Consider the following 18947-nt stretch of genomic DNA (forward strand, 5'->3'; position numbering starts at 1 on the left):
TGTCTGTCTGTCTGTCTGTCTGTCTGTCTGTCTGTCTGTCTGTCTGTCTGTCTGTCTGTCTGTCTGTCTGTCTGTCTGTCTGTCTGTCTGTCTGTCTGTCTGTCTGTCTGTCTGTCTGTCTGTCTGTCTGTCTGTCTGTCTGTCTGTCTGTCTGTCTGTCTGTCTGTCTGTCTGTCTGTCTGTCTGTCTGTCTGTCTGTCTGTCTGTCTGTCTGTCTGTCTGTCTGTCTGTCTGTCTGTCTGTCTGTCTGTCTGTCTGTCTGTCTGTCTGTCTGTCTGTCTGTCTGTCTGTCTGTCTGTCTGTCTGTCTGTCTGTCTGTCTGTCTGTCTGTCTGTCTGTCTGTCTGTCTGTCTGTCTGTCTGTCTGTCTGTCTGTCTGTCTGTCTGTCTGTCTGTCTGTCTGTCTGTCTGTCTGTCTGTCTGTCTGTCTGTCTGTCTGTCTGTCTGTCTGTCTGTCTGTCTGTCTGTCTGTCTGTCTGTCTGTCTGTCTGTCTGTCTGTCTGTCTGTCTGTCTGTCTGTCTGTCTGTCTGTCTGTCTGTCTGTCTGTCTGTCTGTCTGTCTGTCTGTCTGTCTGTCTGTCTGTCTGTCTGTCTGTCTGTCTGTCTGTCTGTCTGTCTGTCTGTCTGTCTGTCTGTCTGTCTGTCTGTCTGTCTGTCTGTCTGTCTGTCTGTCTGTCTGTCTGTCTGTCTGTCTGTCTGTCTGTCTGTCTGTCTGTCTGTCTGTCTGTCTGTCTGTCTGTCTGTCTGTCTGTCTGTCTGTCTGTCTGTCTGTCTGTCTGTCTGTCTGTCTGTCTGTCTGTCTGTCTGTCTGTCTGTCTGTCTGTCTGTCTGTCTGTCTGTCTGTCTGTCTGTCTGTCTGTCTGTCTGTCTGTCTGTCTGTCTGTCTGTCTGTCTGTCTGTCTGTCTGTCTGTCTGTCTGTCTGTCTGTCTGTCTGTCTGTCTGTCTGTCTGTCTGTCTGTCTGTCTGTCTGTCTGTCTGTCTGTCTGTCTGTCTGTCTGTCTGTCTGTCTGTCTGTCTGTCTGTCTGTCTGTCTGTCTGTCTGTCTGTCTGTCTGTCTGTCTGTCTGTCTGTCTGTCTGTCTGTCTGTCTGTCTGTCTGTCTGTCTGTCTGTCTGTCTGTCTGTCTGTCTGTCTGTCTGTCTGTCTGTCTGTCTGTCTGTCTGTCTGTCTGTCTGTCTGTCTGTCTGTCTGTCTGTCTGTCTGTCTGTCTGTCTGTCTGTCTGTCTGTCTGTCTGTCTGTCTGTCTGTCTGTCTGTCTGTCTGTCTGTCTGTCTGTCTGTCTGTCTGTCTGTCTGTCTGTCTGTCTGTCTGTCTGTCTGTCTGTCTGTCTGTCTGTCTGTCTGTCTGTCTGTCTGTCTGTCTGTCTGTCTGTCTGTCTGTCTGTCTGTCTGTCTGTCTGTCTGTCTGTCTGTCTGTCTGTCTGTCTGTCTGTCTGTCTGTCTGTCTGTCTGTCTGTCTGTCTGTCTGTCTGTCTGTCTGTCTGTCTGTCTGTCTGTCTGTCTGTCTGTCTGTCTGTCTGTCTGTCTGTCTGTCTGTCTGTCTGTCTGTCTGTCTGTCTGTCTGTCTGTCTGTCTGTCTGTCTGTCTGTCTGTCTGTCTGTCTGTCTGTCTGTCTGTCTGTCTGTCTGTCTGTCTGTCTGTCTGTCTGTCTGTCTGTCTGTCTGTCTGTCTGTCTGTCTGTCTGTCTGTCTGTCTGTCTGTCTGTCTGTCTGTCTGTCTGTCTGTCTGTCTGTCTGTCTGTCTGTCTGTCTGTCTGTCTGTCTGTCTGTCTGTCTGTCTGTCTGTCTGTCTCTCTGTCCTGTGTTCCTTATAGAATCAAAAACTACTGAACCAATCGGCGTGAAAATTTGCATGTAGAGGTTTTTGGGGCCAGGAAAGGTTTTAGTGATGGTTAGAGACCCCTCCCCCCACTAAGAGGGGGGGCTCCCATACAAATGAAACACAAATTTCTGCATAACTCGAGAACTAATCAAGCAAATAGAACCAAATTTGGCATGTGGGTGTTTTCGGTGACAAGAATTTATTCTAGGGTAATTTGAGACCCCTCCCCTCTTTATAAGGGGAATTATAACTCCTCTCCCCTTTAAGAGGGGGGGTTTCCATACAAATTTCCTCATAACTCGAGAACTAATCAAGCAAATGGAACCAAATTTGGCATGTGAAGGTTTTCGAGGGCAAGAAAATTTTCTATGTTGAATTAGGACCCCTCCTCACTTTAAGAGGGGGGGCTCCTGTACAAATGAAATACCAATTTCCTCATAACTCGAGAACTAATCAAGCAAATGGAACCAAATTTGGCATGTGTGTTTTTGAAGACAAAATTTTTTTCAATGATGAATTGGGACCCCTCCCCACTTTAAGAGGGGGGGGGGGCTCCTATACAAACGAAATACAAATTTCCTTATAACTCGAGAGCTAATCCAGCAAATGGAACCAAATTTGGCATGTAGGTGTTTTTGGAGGCAAGAATGTTTTCTATGATGAATAAGAACCTCTCCCCACTTTAGGAGGGGGGGCTCCTATACAAATGAAATACAAATTTCCTCATAACTCGAGAACTAATCAAGCAAATAGAACCAAATTTGGCATGTGGGTGTTTTCGGTGACAAGAATTTATTCTAGGGTAATTTGAGACCCCTCCTCTCTTTATAAGGGGAATTATAACTCCTCTCCCCTTTAAGAGGGGGGGGTTTCCATACAAATTTCCTCATAACTCGAGAACTAATCAAGCAAATGGAACCAAATTTGGCATGTGAAAGTTTTCGAGGGCAAGAAAATTTTCTATGTTGAATTAGGACCCCTTCTCACTTTAAGAGGGGGGGCTCCTGTACAAATGAAATACCAATTTCCTCATAACTCGAGAACTAATCAAGCAAATAGAACAACATTTGGCATGTGGGTGTTTTTTTGGTGACAAGAATTTATTCTATGGTGAATTGAGACCCCTCCCCTCTTTATAAGAGGAATTATAACTCCTCTCCCCTTTAAGAGGGGGGACTTCCATACAAATTTCCTCATAACTCGAGAACTAATCAAGCAAATGCAACCAACTTTGGCATGTGAAGGTTTTCGAGAGCAAGAAAATTTTCTATGGTGAATTAGGACCCCTCCCCACTTTAAGAGGAGGGGCTCCTGTACAAATGAAATACAAATTTCCTCTTAACTCGAGAACTAATCAAGCGAATTGAACCAAATTTGGCATATGTGTGTTTTTGGAGACAATTTTTTTTCAATGATGAATTGGGACCCCTCCCCACTTTAGGAGGGGGGGTCCTATACAAACGAAATACAAATTTCCTCATAACTCGAGAACTAATCCAGCAAATGGAACCAAATTTGGCGTGTAGGTGTTTTTGGAGGCAAGAATTTTTTCTGTGATGAATTAGGACCTCTTCCCACATTAGGAGGGGGGGCTCCAATACAAATGAAATACAAATTTCCCCATAACTCGAGAACTAATCAAGCAAATAGAACCAAATTCGGCATGTGGAGGTTTTTGGAGGCAAAAATATTTTCTACGGTGAATTAGGATCCTTCCACACTTTAAGAGGGGGGGCTTCTACACAAATGAAATACAAATTTCCTCATAATTCGAGAACTAATCAAGCAAATGGAACCATATTTGGCATGTGGGTGTTTTTGGAGGCAACCATTTTTCCCATTATGAATTAGGACTTCTTACCTTTTTAGGAGGGGGGGGGGGGCTCCCATTCAAACGAAATACAAATTTGCTCATAACTTTAGAACTAATCAAGCAAATGGAACAAAATTTGGCATGTGAGAGTTTTAGATGGCAGAATTTTTTTTCTGTGGTGTATTACGACCCCTTTCCCTTTTAAGAGGGTGGGCTCCCATACAAATGAAATACAAATTTCCTTATAATTTGAGTACTAATCAAGCAAATGGAACCAAATTTAGCATGTAGAAGATTTTTGAGTCTTGAATTTATTTTATGATAGTTAGAGACCTCTCACCCCTGTGGTAGGGGTATATGGACTCTCATACAAATAAAACAGAAATTTTTGCGAAACTCAAAAACTAATCCAACTCGAGAAATTCGAGACTCTTCCATAAAACATTAATCAATAACAAGACGACAAAAACTATCTATAGTAACACTAGATCATTCAGGACGAGCCGGTCGCGAGTGTTGCCGGTGACCCGCCGTCGGAAGCGCCGCCCACTGGGGGGCTTGCAAAACTCGAGATAGTGACAAAGATCATCCGAGATTCATGATTTATGTACAACACTGGTTAATTTGTGGCAATACGAAGTTTGTCGGGTCAGCTAGTTTACCTATAAAGTGCTCTCCCGTATCCTGTTCTGTTGACTGTGATCGTTGGCGGAGTCCTTCGTTGGCGATTATCAAGCTGGTTTTCGTGAGGCTCGCTCGACGACGGATCATATTTTTACTCTGCGTCAGTTATTAGAAAAGTGCCGTGAGTACACCTTACAGACTCACCATCTACTTGTGGATTTTACGGCGCTGTACTATTCAGTCAAACGAAATGACCTGAGGCAGATAATGCTAGAACGTGGTTTTCCGACGACCAGCGTCGTACCTCGAAGTCAACTGGTAGGTTACAGTTTGGGATAGTACGTCATTCCTCATAGTGCAACCTCATATTGCAAACCTTACCTTAGTATTAAAAATTAATACCGCCATTCGGGGCAAGATTGTGCCAAAAAAGTATATATTTTTGTTCTTTAGCTCAGTATACACACAATTTAGAAACAAAGTTGATTTCAACCCTGTCCAATTAACCAATTAACAACTACCGTAGAGATGGTTTAGTTACAATGAAGCCTAATTTTACTGGAAGTGCATGAACTTTGGCACAATCTCACCCCTTCTAGGGGGTGACATTGTGCCAAAAACATAAAGTTATTTACCTTAACCTAAACAGTGAACATTAGCATGTTTATAAACAATACACATAAATATCAGTATAAAGTAGTTCATATGGGGCCGTCCATGAACTAAGTGGACTATTAGGGGCAGGGGGTCGGCCAAAAACAACGCGTCATACAAAAAGTATGAAGGAAAATAACCCGGAGAGGTCTGAAATTACTAAAAATGAGTTCGTAGTCAATGAACAGCCTTTATATAGCCAGTAGCGGTTCTAGGGTTAACAAGGGGGAGATATATGAAGGGGTGTATCCTAAGGTGGCATACCTATTTGATCATTTAACAAAAGTAACAATTACTTCATTCGAGAACCCACGACCGCAGAACATGCGGCCTATAACACCCCCCTCCCCCTCCTTAAAACTGGCTGTTTATACACGGTATAATATATTCGTCTTATATTAGAGTGTTTATTCAAAGTATCTGAAATTTCCGGAGAAAAAGTAAAATTTAGTTTAAAATATTTAGCAGACCTATGATGCTGTTTGCTCCAAAATGGATGATGCAATCTAATCTGTCGAAATATTGTGCTCAATAGTAAAGAATGTGAGTGTACTGACGTATTTTTGTTGTGTATGTGAAATCCACAAATTGGATCGATCATTATGGCTTGGCACAATCTCACCCCCGTGAAACTCGAAAAGTACAAAGTTTCGAAAAATATTATTTTCATAATCAAAACTTATCCAACGCATAGCAACCTTTCAATACATTGTAAATGATTAGTTTATATATCTTCAAAATAGCAAGTTGATGCGATTTCTTGTTTGGGTTGGTTTATGCGGGACATTTTTTACAAGCGTTATTTCCGAGTATTTTTGATCGCGAACTTTGAAACCCTGTTTAGGCTAAATAGTTTGATAATATTATCTGTGTTCCATTTTAAGTTATGAATAAATATGTTATGTTCATCGTCATTTTGAATTTAGGTCACCTGTTTCTATAGATATAATAAATTTTCACAAATAAACATTTTTGGTTTATGGCACAATCTCGCCCCCGTCGTGGCACAATCTCACCCCGGATGGCGGTACTAAATATTTGAAAAAGTCGTCGCAATTGTAAATTCGTGATGCATGTTCAGATATCAGCTTTCGATCACCATGATCCAATTGCCGTCATTCCTGGACTCCAGTTTTCGCCAGAAGCATCGTTTGCATGTTGTACTAGTTTGAAAATTTAAGTATATATGTACTAGCTCACCCGGAAAACTTCGTATTGGCACAAATTAAACTATGCTGACCATATACTGTAAATCTCGGATAACCTTTGTCATGATTTCGAATTTTGCAAGTTTCTGAGGAGTTCAATCTTAGATGATACATTTTGGCAGTTACTTGATTCTGAAACCATGGGTAGTTTAGTACACAAATTGTCAATTTTTCCTCAGTAAAGTAGACAACTCCCCCAATTGTTACACCAGATAGCGTATGCATTAAAAAAAATGAACTTTTTTCGGCTGGTGACAAAAAAAAATTAATACAGCTAATTGAGTTCGATAAGTTTCCCATGGAAGGTAATAATGTTAGCTTACTAGCAAAAAAAATCTACAGTTCTATCTCAAACTCTAACCGTAATGGCGAAAACAATGAGGCTACTCCATTCAGAAGTGCGCGCGTTCAAAGAACGGTATCCCGCCGCGTCGGAAACGGACATAGTGCGGCACTTTGTGGACGCTGGATACGCCCGTTCCGGCATCTACAACATCTTGGCACAATTGGACAACAATCAGAGCATCGAAAGAAAGCCCGGTTCCGGATGACCCTCAGCGACAAGAAGCTCCAAAGGATGCTAAAGGGAAAGACCGAGGGAAAAGTGGCTACATCGGTTCGTACGCTTGGTCGGGAGATCGGTGCAACCGGCCAAACAGTGAAAAAGTACCTGGCGAACATGGACATACATGTCAGGAAGCGGCAGTCCCGTCCACTGGTCTCGGAGCTGCAGGCAATGACTCAATGATGCAGTGGCAACGGCTAAATAAGATGGTCAAGACGATTTTTCTGGTGAATTGCTACGTGGTGGTGGCGATGGACGACGAGACCTTTCTCACCCGGGATGGCAACGACTGGCAGGGTACTCCATATTTTACTTCTACCACGATGGAAGGGAGCTCCGAGGTGAAAATACACTGCTGTAGTACGGAAAAAGTGAGTGACGAACCCTCATGTAGCAAGGCTTGGAAGGGATTTTCATGTGTTTGAGCTGCGTTTTCTATTAGTTTTTAGTCTTTTTCTACTGGGGCGGTTGACTCCGAAATCAGCCAAGGACACTCTCCAATCGTTTTGCAGTTATTTTTAGGTGGAAACTGGACTCGGCAAGTGATGATAATCCCCCGTCACTTTTGCTGTTTTGCACGAATTCAAAAACTGTTGTTTTTAAGTGCCAGGTTGTACATTGGTAAAGTTAGTTTTCTGACATGTTTCGCCATACGGAGTATAGCGTAACGTGTTTAAGTCTGCCAACCCGCTTCCCTTCCCGAAATAGAGATGAAAAGGAACCTCTCCCTGCGATATTCTCAGGCTGGGCAGCCGTTAATCTCGGTGGGTGGTCTCTCCTTCGGAGAGTGGCCTTTAAGCCACCCGCTTATTCATCGGGTAGCGAGCAGGCAGACCTGTTGCAAGAAGCTGCTGTGGTTGACGCTCTTCTTTCGCTCTGGACTGGCCGTGAACGAGGAAATTTATGGTACGAAGTGCCTGTCGGAAGTTGCGTCGTTCATCAAGAAATACCATAAGGGCGAAGATGCGGTGTTCTGGTCGGATCTGGCGTCGACCCACTACTCGAAGTATCGCTTGGAGGAGATGGAGCGGCTGAATATCAAAGTCGGCGAATCCGCCTAACGCACTATGGCGCAAAGCTGGCCAAAAGTCAAAAATCCAGTTTCAGTTTTTGCCATTATTATATTTTTACCATTTTCTGGAATAGTTTGCGAGGTTAACCTGAAAATTTCAGCCAGTTTGAAGTTAAAATGAATTTTTGACAAATGTCTGAAGTTGCACATGTTGAAGAATGTTATTTTGTTCTTCCATGCAAATGGAAAGTCAACACCAATATTCAGCGATCAAGAAAGTATGTTGGGAAACGACAGAAAATGATCACATTAAATGCATCTTATACGAAATTTTTGTCTACTTTTCGAAAAACTAGCTGGCTTTCTGCGCTTTGCTGCGCTAAGGAAGCAATATAGATGTTTTGACGAAGGAGGAAGTGATTTCTTCTCGTTATATGAAGGAATGATATTCTGTTCCACAGAGGGAATGAAATCACTATAAAAATCATCTTTTCTCCATAAATATTAAAAATGTTAATGTGATCCTGTGCAGTTGTTCCTTTTCGGGAAATTTTAGACCCCTACCTTTTGACTTAGCGCTTAGGCCGGCTCTTTCTGAGTTAGGGTGATGCCAAAAACCATCATTTTTGCCAAATTTTCTTTCTTTAAAAATTCATTACTGCCCAGCCAGCACTAACTCATCTATCAACGTCTTACTAATGTATTATAGTAGCAAACAAACATGTGCTTTTCAGGACAAAGTTGTGTAGCTATATGAATCTGGTCGCACTTAATCGCATCTTTTTGTATAGAAATACCTATATAAGTGAATCGTTTAAAATTATTCCTCAATGCGTATATCGCCTCCAAAATGGTACGTACAAACTAGTTTTGCGCATCGAATACGACTTTGTTTGCTATATATCGGTACGTACTTCTCATTTGCAACCTTAAAATACATAGGAAATTGCTAGCTGGGTGTTGAACTGCTGAACCGGTTTGAATGATAGTGACATAAAATCACAACTTTTAGACACAGACCAAAGAGTCCCACATGAATTGGTTTTTTGTGAAGGTGCGATTTTTTACAAAACTTTTCGAAAAATTTTATTTTATTTTGTTTTGAACCAGCCCAAAAGTTTTTTTTAAATTTTATCCTACAAAATTGAAATTAGCGACTTATATTAATTTACTAAAGATTTTTCTGCAACAAAGATTTTTATGGTTTGTAAACCACCCTAATGCATCATGATGCAAGTTTTTTTTGATTTCAAGGGCAAATACAAAATTTGCCATCCAAAAAAAAAACAACAACAAATAACGCAAGTAAAAAGTGAAACTATTTTTTTAAATTTTGTGAACCACCTTAATTTGAACCTAATTTGAATTCAGTGACCCAAAGTTAGTTAAAGATGTTATTTTCAACCGGTTTGAAGTAGCTTTTGACTTTTGGCCATGTTTTGTATGGAGTAGCGCCACTGTGCAGCGTACCCCAGCTACGTCCCATCGAGAATTTCTGGGCAAACCTGAAGCGTAAGATTTACACCAATAATTTTGTCGCTCAAACTGAGGAGGAATTGATAAATAAAACGACGAAAGAACTCAAAAACATGCCTACACACATGTTTTCGTCCGCTATGGCGAATGTTTCGGTTAACTGCCGGAAGGCCGCTCGCAAAGGCGAAGAATTTTTTTTACAAGTAAGCTAATATAATTACCTGCCATGGGAAATCTATCAAACTCAATTAGTTGTCTTAGTTTTTTTTATCACCATCCGAAAAAAAGTAGGGGAGAGTAGTCAACAGTGAGACAACAGGAACAGTGAGACATCGGGAATAGCTTCGCCATAAAACATATAAGATCCATGATATTTTCCTGCAAAGCAAAGTTTATGAATCTATATCACATAATACAGTTTGAGAAAAATTTGTTAATTTTTTAGTATATTTTTCAACAAAAGTCGTTTTTGGGGGGGTCAAAGTAAATTTTATTGCGATCATTTTCAGGTGATTTTAACGGCAAATCGCATAACTAATCCAAATTAAATTTACCACATGGCCTATGAGATGCCTATGCTATGCTATGCTATGAGAATGAGAGATAAAAATAAAAAATATTAGACCATCGAATTGTTTGCTAACACCACTATTTCACTATTTCTTATAAAACAATCCTATCGGGAACAGTGAGACAAACAGATGTGGGTAATTTCAAAAAAAAATTTTTGTGTTGAATTGTAACTCAATCCATATAAATTGATTGTAAATGAGTTCTGAAGTGTAAGTTGAAGGTCAGGTAACTAGGATTTGACCTTTATATGAATATAAATGTAGATGTGAGAAAAATCGGAATTTTCAATAATGCACAACAATAATGTATCCTTTATGCACAAAATAAACAGTACGACCTCTAAACTATTCTTTGTAAACAAAATATATGGTTTAGGTTTAATTCTAATATGTGTCTCAGTATTCAATACTCGTTGTCTCACTCTTCCCATCTACTGGGGAACAGTGAGCCAAAAAGACACCTTCACATTTGCGTTTGTAACTATTTTATCTTTTAAACAAAAGGGCTGAAACTTTTTTTCAGACAACTAGAAGGATATACCTTTCAAATGGATTGAAGACCTCGTTGGTAACTATCACCAAAAAATTTTTAAAATTTTTGGAAAAAAAGTGTCTCACTGTAGACGTCTCTCCCCTACATTTTTTAATGCATACGTCGAAATAAAGCTGATAGCATTCAAATATTCGCCATGATTGTATAACAATTTGTGTAAAAATAATTCTCGGTTGAACATAACGCGGAGTATACCATTTCACGGAAAGTACAATTTCACGGAAAAAATTTTCGCGGAAAGTCCCATTTCGTGGGAGTGATCCTCTCCTTACTCGTTGTCGTTTGTTCGGACCCAACTGAAGGAAAGTAATACAGGTCAGTAAACCTAAGAAAACCAATAAACCGTTGTGGGTTTCCGTGCACAAAATATGCACTGATTTCTAAGGTGAAAGCCTTCATTGACAAGTGCCCTCGTAATTCTATGTTCCAGAATAACACACCACGTAAATACAAAAACATTGTGCAGTAATTTCCAAACCTAACCCAAAATTATCTTTGCGTAGGTCTGGTTGCAGCTTTTCCTTGACCGTCACAAAAACTAACCATTCGTACTCCGGAACACATTTCTATGTCAAGCGGAACTATATGCGAACTCGATCTTCACAACTGGTTTAGAAACATTTACAAATACGCGACGGATAACAAAATTGAGGATATTTTCAAAGACCCTCGACGAGTTCTTAATGGTGACTTCAATTTCAATTTTATTTTATTCAAAGGAAATCGGAATGCTTATTTGGTCCAAAAAGTTGATCCGAAGAAGAACGTAACGGTGCTTTTCACGTTCGATGCGGAAGGTTACATGTTTCCACCTGATGTCATTTTACCCTGTAAGCGGCTGTCCAAAAGGGTTTTGAAGAGTTTCGATTCGGTTGGAGTGTTGGAAAATCAGAACGAGGATGAATAGATGGTGGCAATTTCATGGCGTACATACAAAACATCTTGCTTCCTTCTCTGGGGAATCGAAAAGTGCCGCTACCCGTGGTATATTTTGTGGACGGGCATGCCTCCCACACGGAAATTGAAGATGCACAGCTGTGCGCAGAACTCGGCATAATCCTCGTTGCACTGTACTCGAATGCAACACACGTAATGCAGATGTTGCAATCTTCAAACCCCTGAAGAACAGTTGGGGCAAATGTGTCGACGAGTGGATAGCAAAGAACGAAGGAAATATGTTCACAATTCATCATTTTGGTAAAGTGCTGAAGGAAGCTATCGACCAGGGCACGACAAAGGATACCGTTCGATTTGGTTTTCGCAGGTGCAGACTCTATCCGTTTAACGCCGACGCAGTGGATTATACGCGAAGCATTTCCAAAGGTAACCAGGCAGTAGACGTTTCTGATTGTACCGCAAACTTATTTACGGTTGAGGAAGCAGTACTCGTCAAACTCTGCGACATTCCTTAAGAGGACATAAACGACTAAATTTTTTGAAAAAGTCACGAATTTTTTATATCAGATTTTGATTCTGCAGTCTTTTCCGCTTATTTTGTTACTAATTTTGTAATGATCGGACCACGAGGAGTGGCCAAAAAACGACGAACATATAAGCATTCCAGTGCGGCGTGGAACAACCTTAACGGAATATAACGTCGCTTCTGTAAAACCACGATTTTCAAACTTTATGTACCTTTTTCTCAGAAACTACACAACGTATCAAAACAAACTTTTTTTTGTTTTGTTGGTAGAAGCTTGGCAAAGGCTTTTATAACTTTTGAGCTTTGTAAACGAAAGATAGCCAGAGAGAGTCTGTCTGTCCGTATGTTCCTCATAGAATCGAAAACTACTGAACCGATCGGCGTGAAAATTTGCATATAGGGGTTTTTGGGGCCAGAGATGGTTTTTATGATGGTTAGAGACCCCTCCCCCCACTATGAGGGGGGCTCCCATACAAATGAAACACAAATTTCTGCATAACTCGAGAACTAATCAAGCAAAAGGAATAAAATTTGGCATGTGGATGTTTTTGGAGATAAGAATTTTTTCTATGGTGAATTGAACTCCTCAGAACCTTACAAAACACGAGATTGTGACAAAGGTCATCTGAGATTCACGATTTATGTACAACACGGTTTAATTTGTGGCAATACGAAGTTTGTCGGGTCAGCTAGTTCTTTATAAATATTAAAATTGTTTCACAAGGGAAGTTCTGATATTGTAAGAATTAATTCTATGTGTTCATTCATATACATTTTACTAATATTATTCCTATCTCCCACACCCCCCTAGGCTGTCCACCTGGCATGAGGAAGGACCCTTTACTTGTCCATAGATAAAATAACTTGGCAATTGGAATAATGAAGAAAAATCAAAACAAAAGGCTGTGCACCAAATGGGTGTGAGGTGTGCAATAATAAGATTTGAAGGTTATTTCGGGGTGGAACAATGGAGTGTCGTGTTCGTATGAAAAAAAAACGTATATTACATGGTTTTTGTAAGGAGTTCCATACAGATGGCTTTGGGAACTAATTTTATATTAATCTGTCGGTACAGTAAGCATTTTTACTTAAAAAACTGCTTTTAATTGTTCAAAATTATCAAACTGCTCTAAACGAGTGCTTAGTTGTGCAACAATTGGCAATTTACCTTACAGATTTTTCAAAAACCAGAGTCAATTTTCAGTTGAATGGAGAACAGAGAATGGAAATCAGTTGAGAAATAAACGAAATATAGTAATTTACTTGAAATCAGTAACAACAACGTCTAACTCTAATTTGGCACAGGATTGTGAGCATACGGGCTGCTCGAGTCAAAAATACTGATAAATACCAGATACTAATTATTATAAATACTCACGTAGTAGTTTTAGCAGCACCACCATATGTGCCTACAAGGGGTGTGTGACCTTGTGCGTTAGAATACTGTTGTCCATCTGGAAAATTTATTGGCTGCTGAGGAAAGCTGGGGTCAACTTGGGTTTGGGCTTGTTGATAACCGGCTTGTTGACCACGGCTTGCTGTATTCCTTATTCTGTTAACATCGCTTGAATATGGGAAATAAAAAGTTTTAACAAACAGTTTTTTTTGTAAAAAAGAAATCTACACATCTGCATAACAGAAGTTGACTAGGGTATATCTACTAATAGTGGACCCTCTCCCTATAGTGGACCCTCGGATTCAATTTCAGCGTTTATTAGTTTGTACCTCTTATTTCTGTGGATAAATAACAAGGAACAGGAAGAATTAAACATATCACACATTTTAGTTCATAACGTTTAGTTGCATTCGTTTACTTTAGCCATAATTTGGACTTTTTCAACAAACGAGGGTCCATTATAAGGTTACCAACGCAAAAAATCTCACCATTAGTGGACCCCTTTCATAAGAAATGATTTGATGTTAAAAGTAAAAATGTCCATTTTCATCTCCTTTGCCCGCTCTGCATATGTTTCATTCTTTTTTTTTGGTGGTATTATTTACTATCCCCTTACGTGGATCTCCCTAACATCCAAATTAATTATGATATTTTTGTATGGACCGCGGACATTGGAAAAACTCCTGCCTCCCCCCCTAGGCTGTCCACGTGGCATGAGGAAGGACCCTTTACTTGTTCATAGATAAAATAACTTGGCAATTGGAATAATGAAGAAAAATCAAAACAAAAGGCTGTGCACCAAATGGGTGTGAGGTGTACAATAATAAGATTTGAAGGTTATTTCGGTGTGGAACAATAGAGTGTTTTGTTCGTATGAAAACAACGTATGGTTTTTGTAATGAGTTCCATACAGATGGCTTTGAGAACTAATTTTATATTAGTCTGTCGGTACAGTAAGCATTTTTACTTAAAAAACTGCTTTCAATTGTTCAAAATTATCAAACTGCTCTAAACGAGCGCTTAGTTGAGCAACAATTGGCAATTCACCCAATAGATTTTTCAAAAACCAGAGTCAATTTTCAGTTGAATGGAGAACAGGGAATGGAAATCAGTTGAGAAATAAACGAAATATAGCAATTTACTTGAAATCAGTATCGACAACGTCTAACTCTAATTTGGCACATGATTGAAACACAATTGTGAGCATACGGGTTGCTCGAGTCAAAAATACTGATAAATACTAGATACTGATTATTACTAATACTCACGTAGTAGTTCTAGCACCACCACCATATGTGCTTACAAGGGGTGCGTGACCTTGTGCGCTAGAATACCGTTGTCTATCTGGAGGATTCCTTGCCTGCTGAGGAGAGCTGGGGTCCATTTGGGTTTGGGTTTGTTGATGACCGGTTTGTTGATCACCGCTTGCTGTATTCCATGTTCTGTTAATATCGTATGAATATGAGAAATAAATAGTTTCAACAAACAGTTCTTTTTGTAAAAAAAATCTACACATCTTTATAACAGAAATTGACTAGGGTATATCTACCAATAGTGGACCCTCTCCCTATAGTGGACTCTCGAATACAATTTCAGTGTTTAATCGTTTGTACCTCTTATTTCTGAGGATAAGTAACAACGAACAGGAAGAATTAAACATATCACACATTTTAGTTCATAACAGTTAGTTGCATTCGTTTACTTAAGCCATACCCAAGTAACATTTTTGTTGTATAATAGCTTATTAAACTATTGTACAGCTGATTCCCGTGGAACAAGTGCTTGATAAGCTATTGTACAACAAAAATGTTACTTGGGTAATTTGGACATTTTTAACAAACGAGGCTCCATTATAAAGTTACCAAAGCAAAAAATGATGAGATTAGTGAACCCTCTTCATAAGAAACCCACATGAATTCCTATAATGGACCCGGTCGTTATCCTATTGTAAACCCCAAGGGGTCCATTAAAGGAAAATGGACATTCCAATCTGTTTTTGGAAAATATGGAAAATATAGTGATTTGCAACCTAAGTAGATATTTTTGTTAGCTTAATCGAATGTTACTGGTATTGTAAGTGCTATTGGTTGAGTATTTTGTAATGCCGATTTAAAATAATCCATAGAAGAAGTCAACGCGAACACTAAAAGTGTCTACTACTGCTAGTTATAGCCTATATGTTGTGTTTCCGGTGATATACTGCCCAGGTAACCAATAAGCATTACCATAAGCAGTAAATTAATCGCTTATTAGCATATCTGGCGTTTTATACGGCACGCTGTTATATACCGTGGACTCCCGTTCGTTTGACCGTTTTTAATCTGAACACTTTTAATTTGAACCCCGTTGGTTTGCACGATGTGCAAATTAAAAATGGTTCAAATGTCATTCTCAATATGACATCATTTGCTTATGCAGACAATGCACATAAACACGATTTGTTTGTACTGATCTAGCGTGTTTAATCTGTTTCACAATGCGTTTTCCCAACGATTATGGTAGAAATCTGATCGATCGGAGAATGAAATATTCGCTGCTTGCAACTGCCAACTGAATCAAACCACGAAAACAATAACAAAGAACAGGGCAGCCAGTTCACACAAGCTCCAGCATATTTAGGGTTACCAGTTGTTCAAATTAAAAGCTAACCCCGTTAGTTTGCATGAGGAATCGTTCAAACGAACGGGGGTCCACTGTATAACTTTTTTGACTGCGAGCTGTTGTAAATTAGCATGCAAAATTCTATTTTAAATCTTCTTGTCGGTAATCAGCTGGTAACAAGCATTGTCAGCATTATAAGAGGCAGTGTTGAAAAATTCATAGCAGCAAAAAACTCAATGAGATTTCAAGCATAAGAAATTTCAACTCTGATCAGAAGCGCCGCACGTCAAGTTTACGTGAAAACATAGGTAATTCTCATCCATCAAACTTTTCTTGTAACATTCACGTGAATTGTTGGTAACTCGCACTCATACTAACCAGTCTACGTGCGATCCCGGTAAATTTTATCAATTTTCCCATTAACTAGTACATGAAGTTGACGTAAGTTGCTGTACAGAAGTTTACATGAATTTTCACGTGGATGCGACGTGTCAATTTTTTTTAAGTGTATGCGATGTGAACCAAATTCAGCTGTGAGCTTATTGCATTTTGCTTACTTCTTCCACAGCTGGCATTTCATACAACGAACCAGAGAGCGAAAGAGAATTAACCGCCAGAGAAAACATCAGCTGCGAAAAAAGCTAGCACACATTCATGAATGAAGATGCCAAACAAAATGGCAGAATTTAAATTTTTCCTTCGCGGGAATCGACATTTTCTTAAGTAGAAAGTAAAAAGCCTAATAAGAATTAGATTAACATGTAGTTTAAGGGGAAACCGAAAATGACTCAAAGATGGCTGGATAAATGGCTACCGTTCGATGCATGCATTGTTTTGTGCCTTAAAAATGCATATGTATTGGCAGAGTACGTAATCAGTGCTTCCAGTGCTGTTATAATTTCCTAAAACTCTTTTTGAGTTAGGGTGATGCCAAAAACCATCATTTTTGCCAAATTTTCATTCTTTAAAAATTCATAACTGCCCAGCCAGCACTAACTCATCTATCAACGTCTTATCAATGTATTATAGTAGCAAACAAACATGTGAGTTTTTTATGCTTTCAAGGGCAAATACAAAATTTGCCATCCAAAAAAAAAAAACCAACAACAAAAAACGCAAGTAAAAAGTGAAACAATTTATTAAATTTTGTGAACCACCCTAATGAGGTGAACATTTTTTTTGATTTTTGATCCCTAATTTAAATTCAGTGACCCAAAGTTAGTTAAAGATGTTATTTTCAGCCGATTTGAGGTAGCTTTTGACTTTTGGCCATGTTTTGTATGGAGTAGCGCCACTGTGCAACGTTCCCCAGCTACGTCCCATCAAGAATTTCTGGGCAAACCTGAAGCGTAAGATTTACACCAATAATTTTGTCGCTAAAACTGAGGAGGAATTGATAAATAAAACGACGAAAGAACTCAAAAACATGCCTACACACATGTTTTCGTCCGCTATGGCGAATGTTCTGGTTAACTGCCGGAAGGCCGCTCGCAAAGGCGAAGAATTTTTTTTACAAGTAAGCGAATATAATTACCTGCCATGGGAAAACTATCAAACTCAATTAGGGTAAGGAACGAGTTAAGCAGTGTTACCTATTTTAATCAGTTGAACATAAATGATCCGAAAATGCACTTTTTTATTCATATTTTCAAAATCTTTTGATAGGATCATCTTCACAAATCACTTAACCATACATTTGGTTCACACAAACACAATTTATTGGGTTTCCGACAAGAAATATGATGAATTAAAAATTGTTGTCCAAAAACGTACATTTTTCAGCTGCTCTTCAGCAATCGCCACCTTGCTACTGACGAATTCATCAAATTTTCAGCACTGATTACAACCACTCTGAAAGTCAAGCACTCAATTGTCACATACCATATTATTCAGTCTCTTTTTTTCTATTATCTAAGGCTTTGTCACTAGCCGAAAGTTTTATTATTTTCTAACAAAACTGAAAACAAATTCTGAATTGATGGAACCTGTTCACCAGTAGCAGCAGCTGCAGCACAACTGATGAACTATCGTGTTGTCAAGATACTGTTTCGGTTCTGGAAATAAGAATTTTAAGTTTGAAATTAACTGAAACCTCCTATGGTGAAAACGTGGTTCAATACTTTTAAGAGAAATGTATGTTCATAATTAATTTTTCTTTATTAAAAACAACACAAAAGACAGCTTTTTCAATAATTTTCGAAGATTTTCTCAGTGATTTAATGAAGCAACGATGTGTTTCAATGTTATTTGCTTTGACAACACTGTTCTAAAGTTAGATCGTGTGCACTTCTATGTTTGCCTCTTTTGTTCTCCCACCATCCTTATGAACAGCGAGTGAGACGTCAAACTCGCAGTTTCCCATAAGAACACCAGAGAATAAAAGAGACGACGAATACCGTTTGCCGAACGGTGCGGTGAGTGTATGCCCCGATAAACAATTTAGACAGATGGCATTTTACGCATATGCCGATACGCTATGCCGATTACGCATCAGATGCCGATTAGTAGGTCGCGGATAGGAACGCGAACTTACTGAATAGGGGGAAAAGTTCGAGGGATTTTTTAACGGGACGTAAAAAAATTCAGATTTCAGGATTGCTGAAAACAGCACCCTGCGGGTGAAAATGGGTTCGGTGTGTTCAAAATTAGTTCCACCGCTCCAACTTTTAAAGCGAAAAATCAAAAGTTTAGTTCAACAATAGTGTCTTCCAATGGTAACAGCTTGAAGAGCTAAAGATAGCAAGAAGATTGGTATGCTGATATTCCCCACTTAGTCAACCCATCGCTTGTAATAAGGTAAAACAATCAGTGACCCGCTTAGACTGCTTAAAACTAGTTCTTTACCCTAGCTGTCTTAGTTTTTTTATCATCGTCCGAAAAAAAGTTCATTTTTTTATGCATACGTCAAAATAAAGCTGGTAGCATTTAAATATTCGCCATGATTGTATAACAATTTGTGTAAAAATAATTCTAGGTTGACCATAACGCAGAAATTTCACGGAAACGCTTTTCGCGGAAAGTCCCATTTCGTGGGAGTGATCCTCTCCTTGCTCGCTGTCGTTTGTTTGGACCCAACTGAAGGAAAGTAATACAGGTCAGTAAATCTAGGAAAACCGATACACCGTTGTGGTTTTCCGTGCACAAAATATGCCCTGATTTCTAGGGTGAAAGCCTTCATTGACAAGTGCCCCCGTAATTTTATGTTCCAGAATAACACACCACGTAAATACA

General features: G+C 39.4%; 1 protein-coding gene across 1 annotated transcript in view; it reads right to left on the reverse strand.

Annotated features, from left to right (window-relative positions):
• Positions 1-18947, reverse strand: part of LOC128736151 (uncharacterized) — a 42458-nt gene that overhangs the window by 13994 nt on the left and 9517 nt on the right. Inside the window, exons 6-7 of the mRNA XM_053830631.1 lie at positions 14384-14557; positions 13098-13283 (exon numbers count right to left, since the gene is read on the reverse strand). Of these exons, the coding sequence (XP_053686606.1) occupies positions 13098-13283; positions 14384-14557 (360 nt within the window). The remainder of the gene's footprint in view (positions 1-13097; positions 13284-14383; positions 14558-18947) is intronic.

Source organism: Sabethes cyaneus, chromosome 2, assembly GCF_943734655.1.
Source record: "Sabethes cyaneus chromosome 2, idSabCyanKW18_F2, whole genome shotgun sequence".
Classification (NCBI taxonomy): domain Eukaryota; kingdom Metazoa; phylum Arthropoda; class Insecta; order Diptera; family Culicidae; genus Sabethes; species Sabethes cyaneus.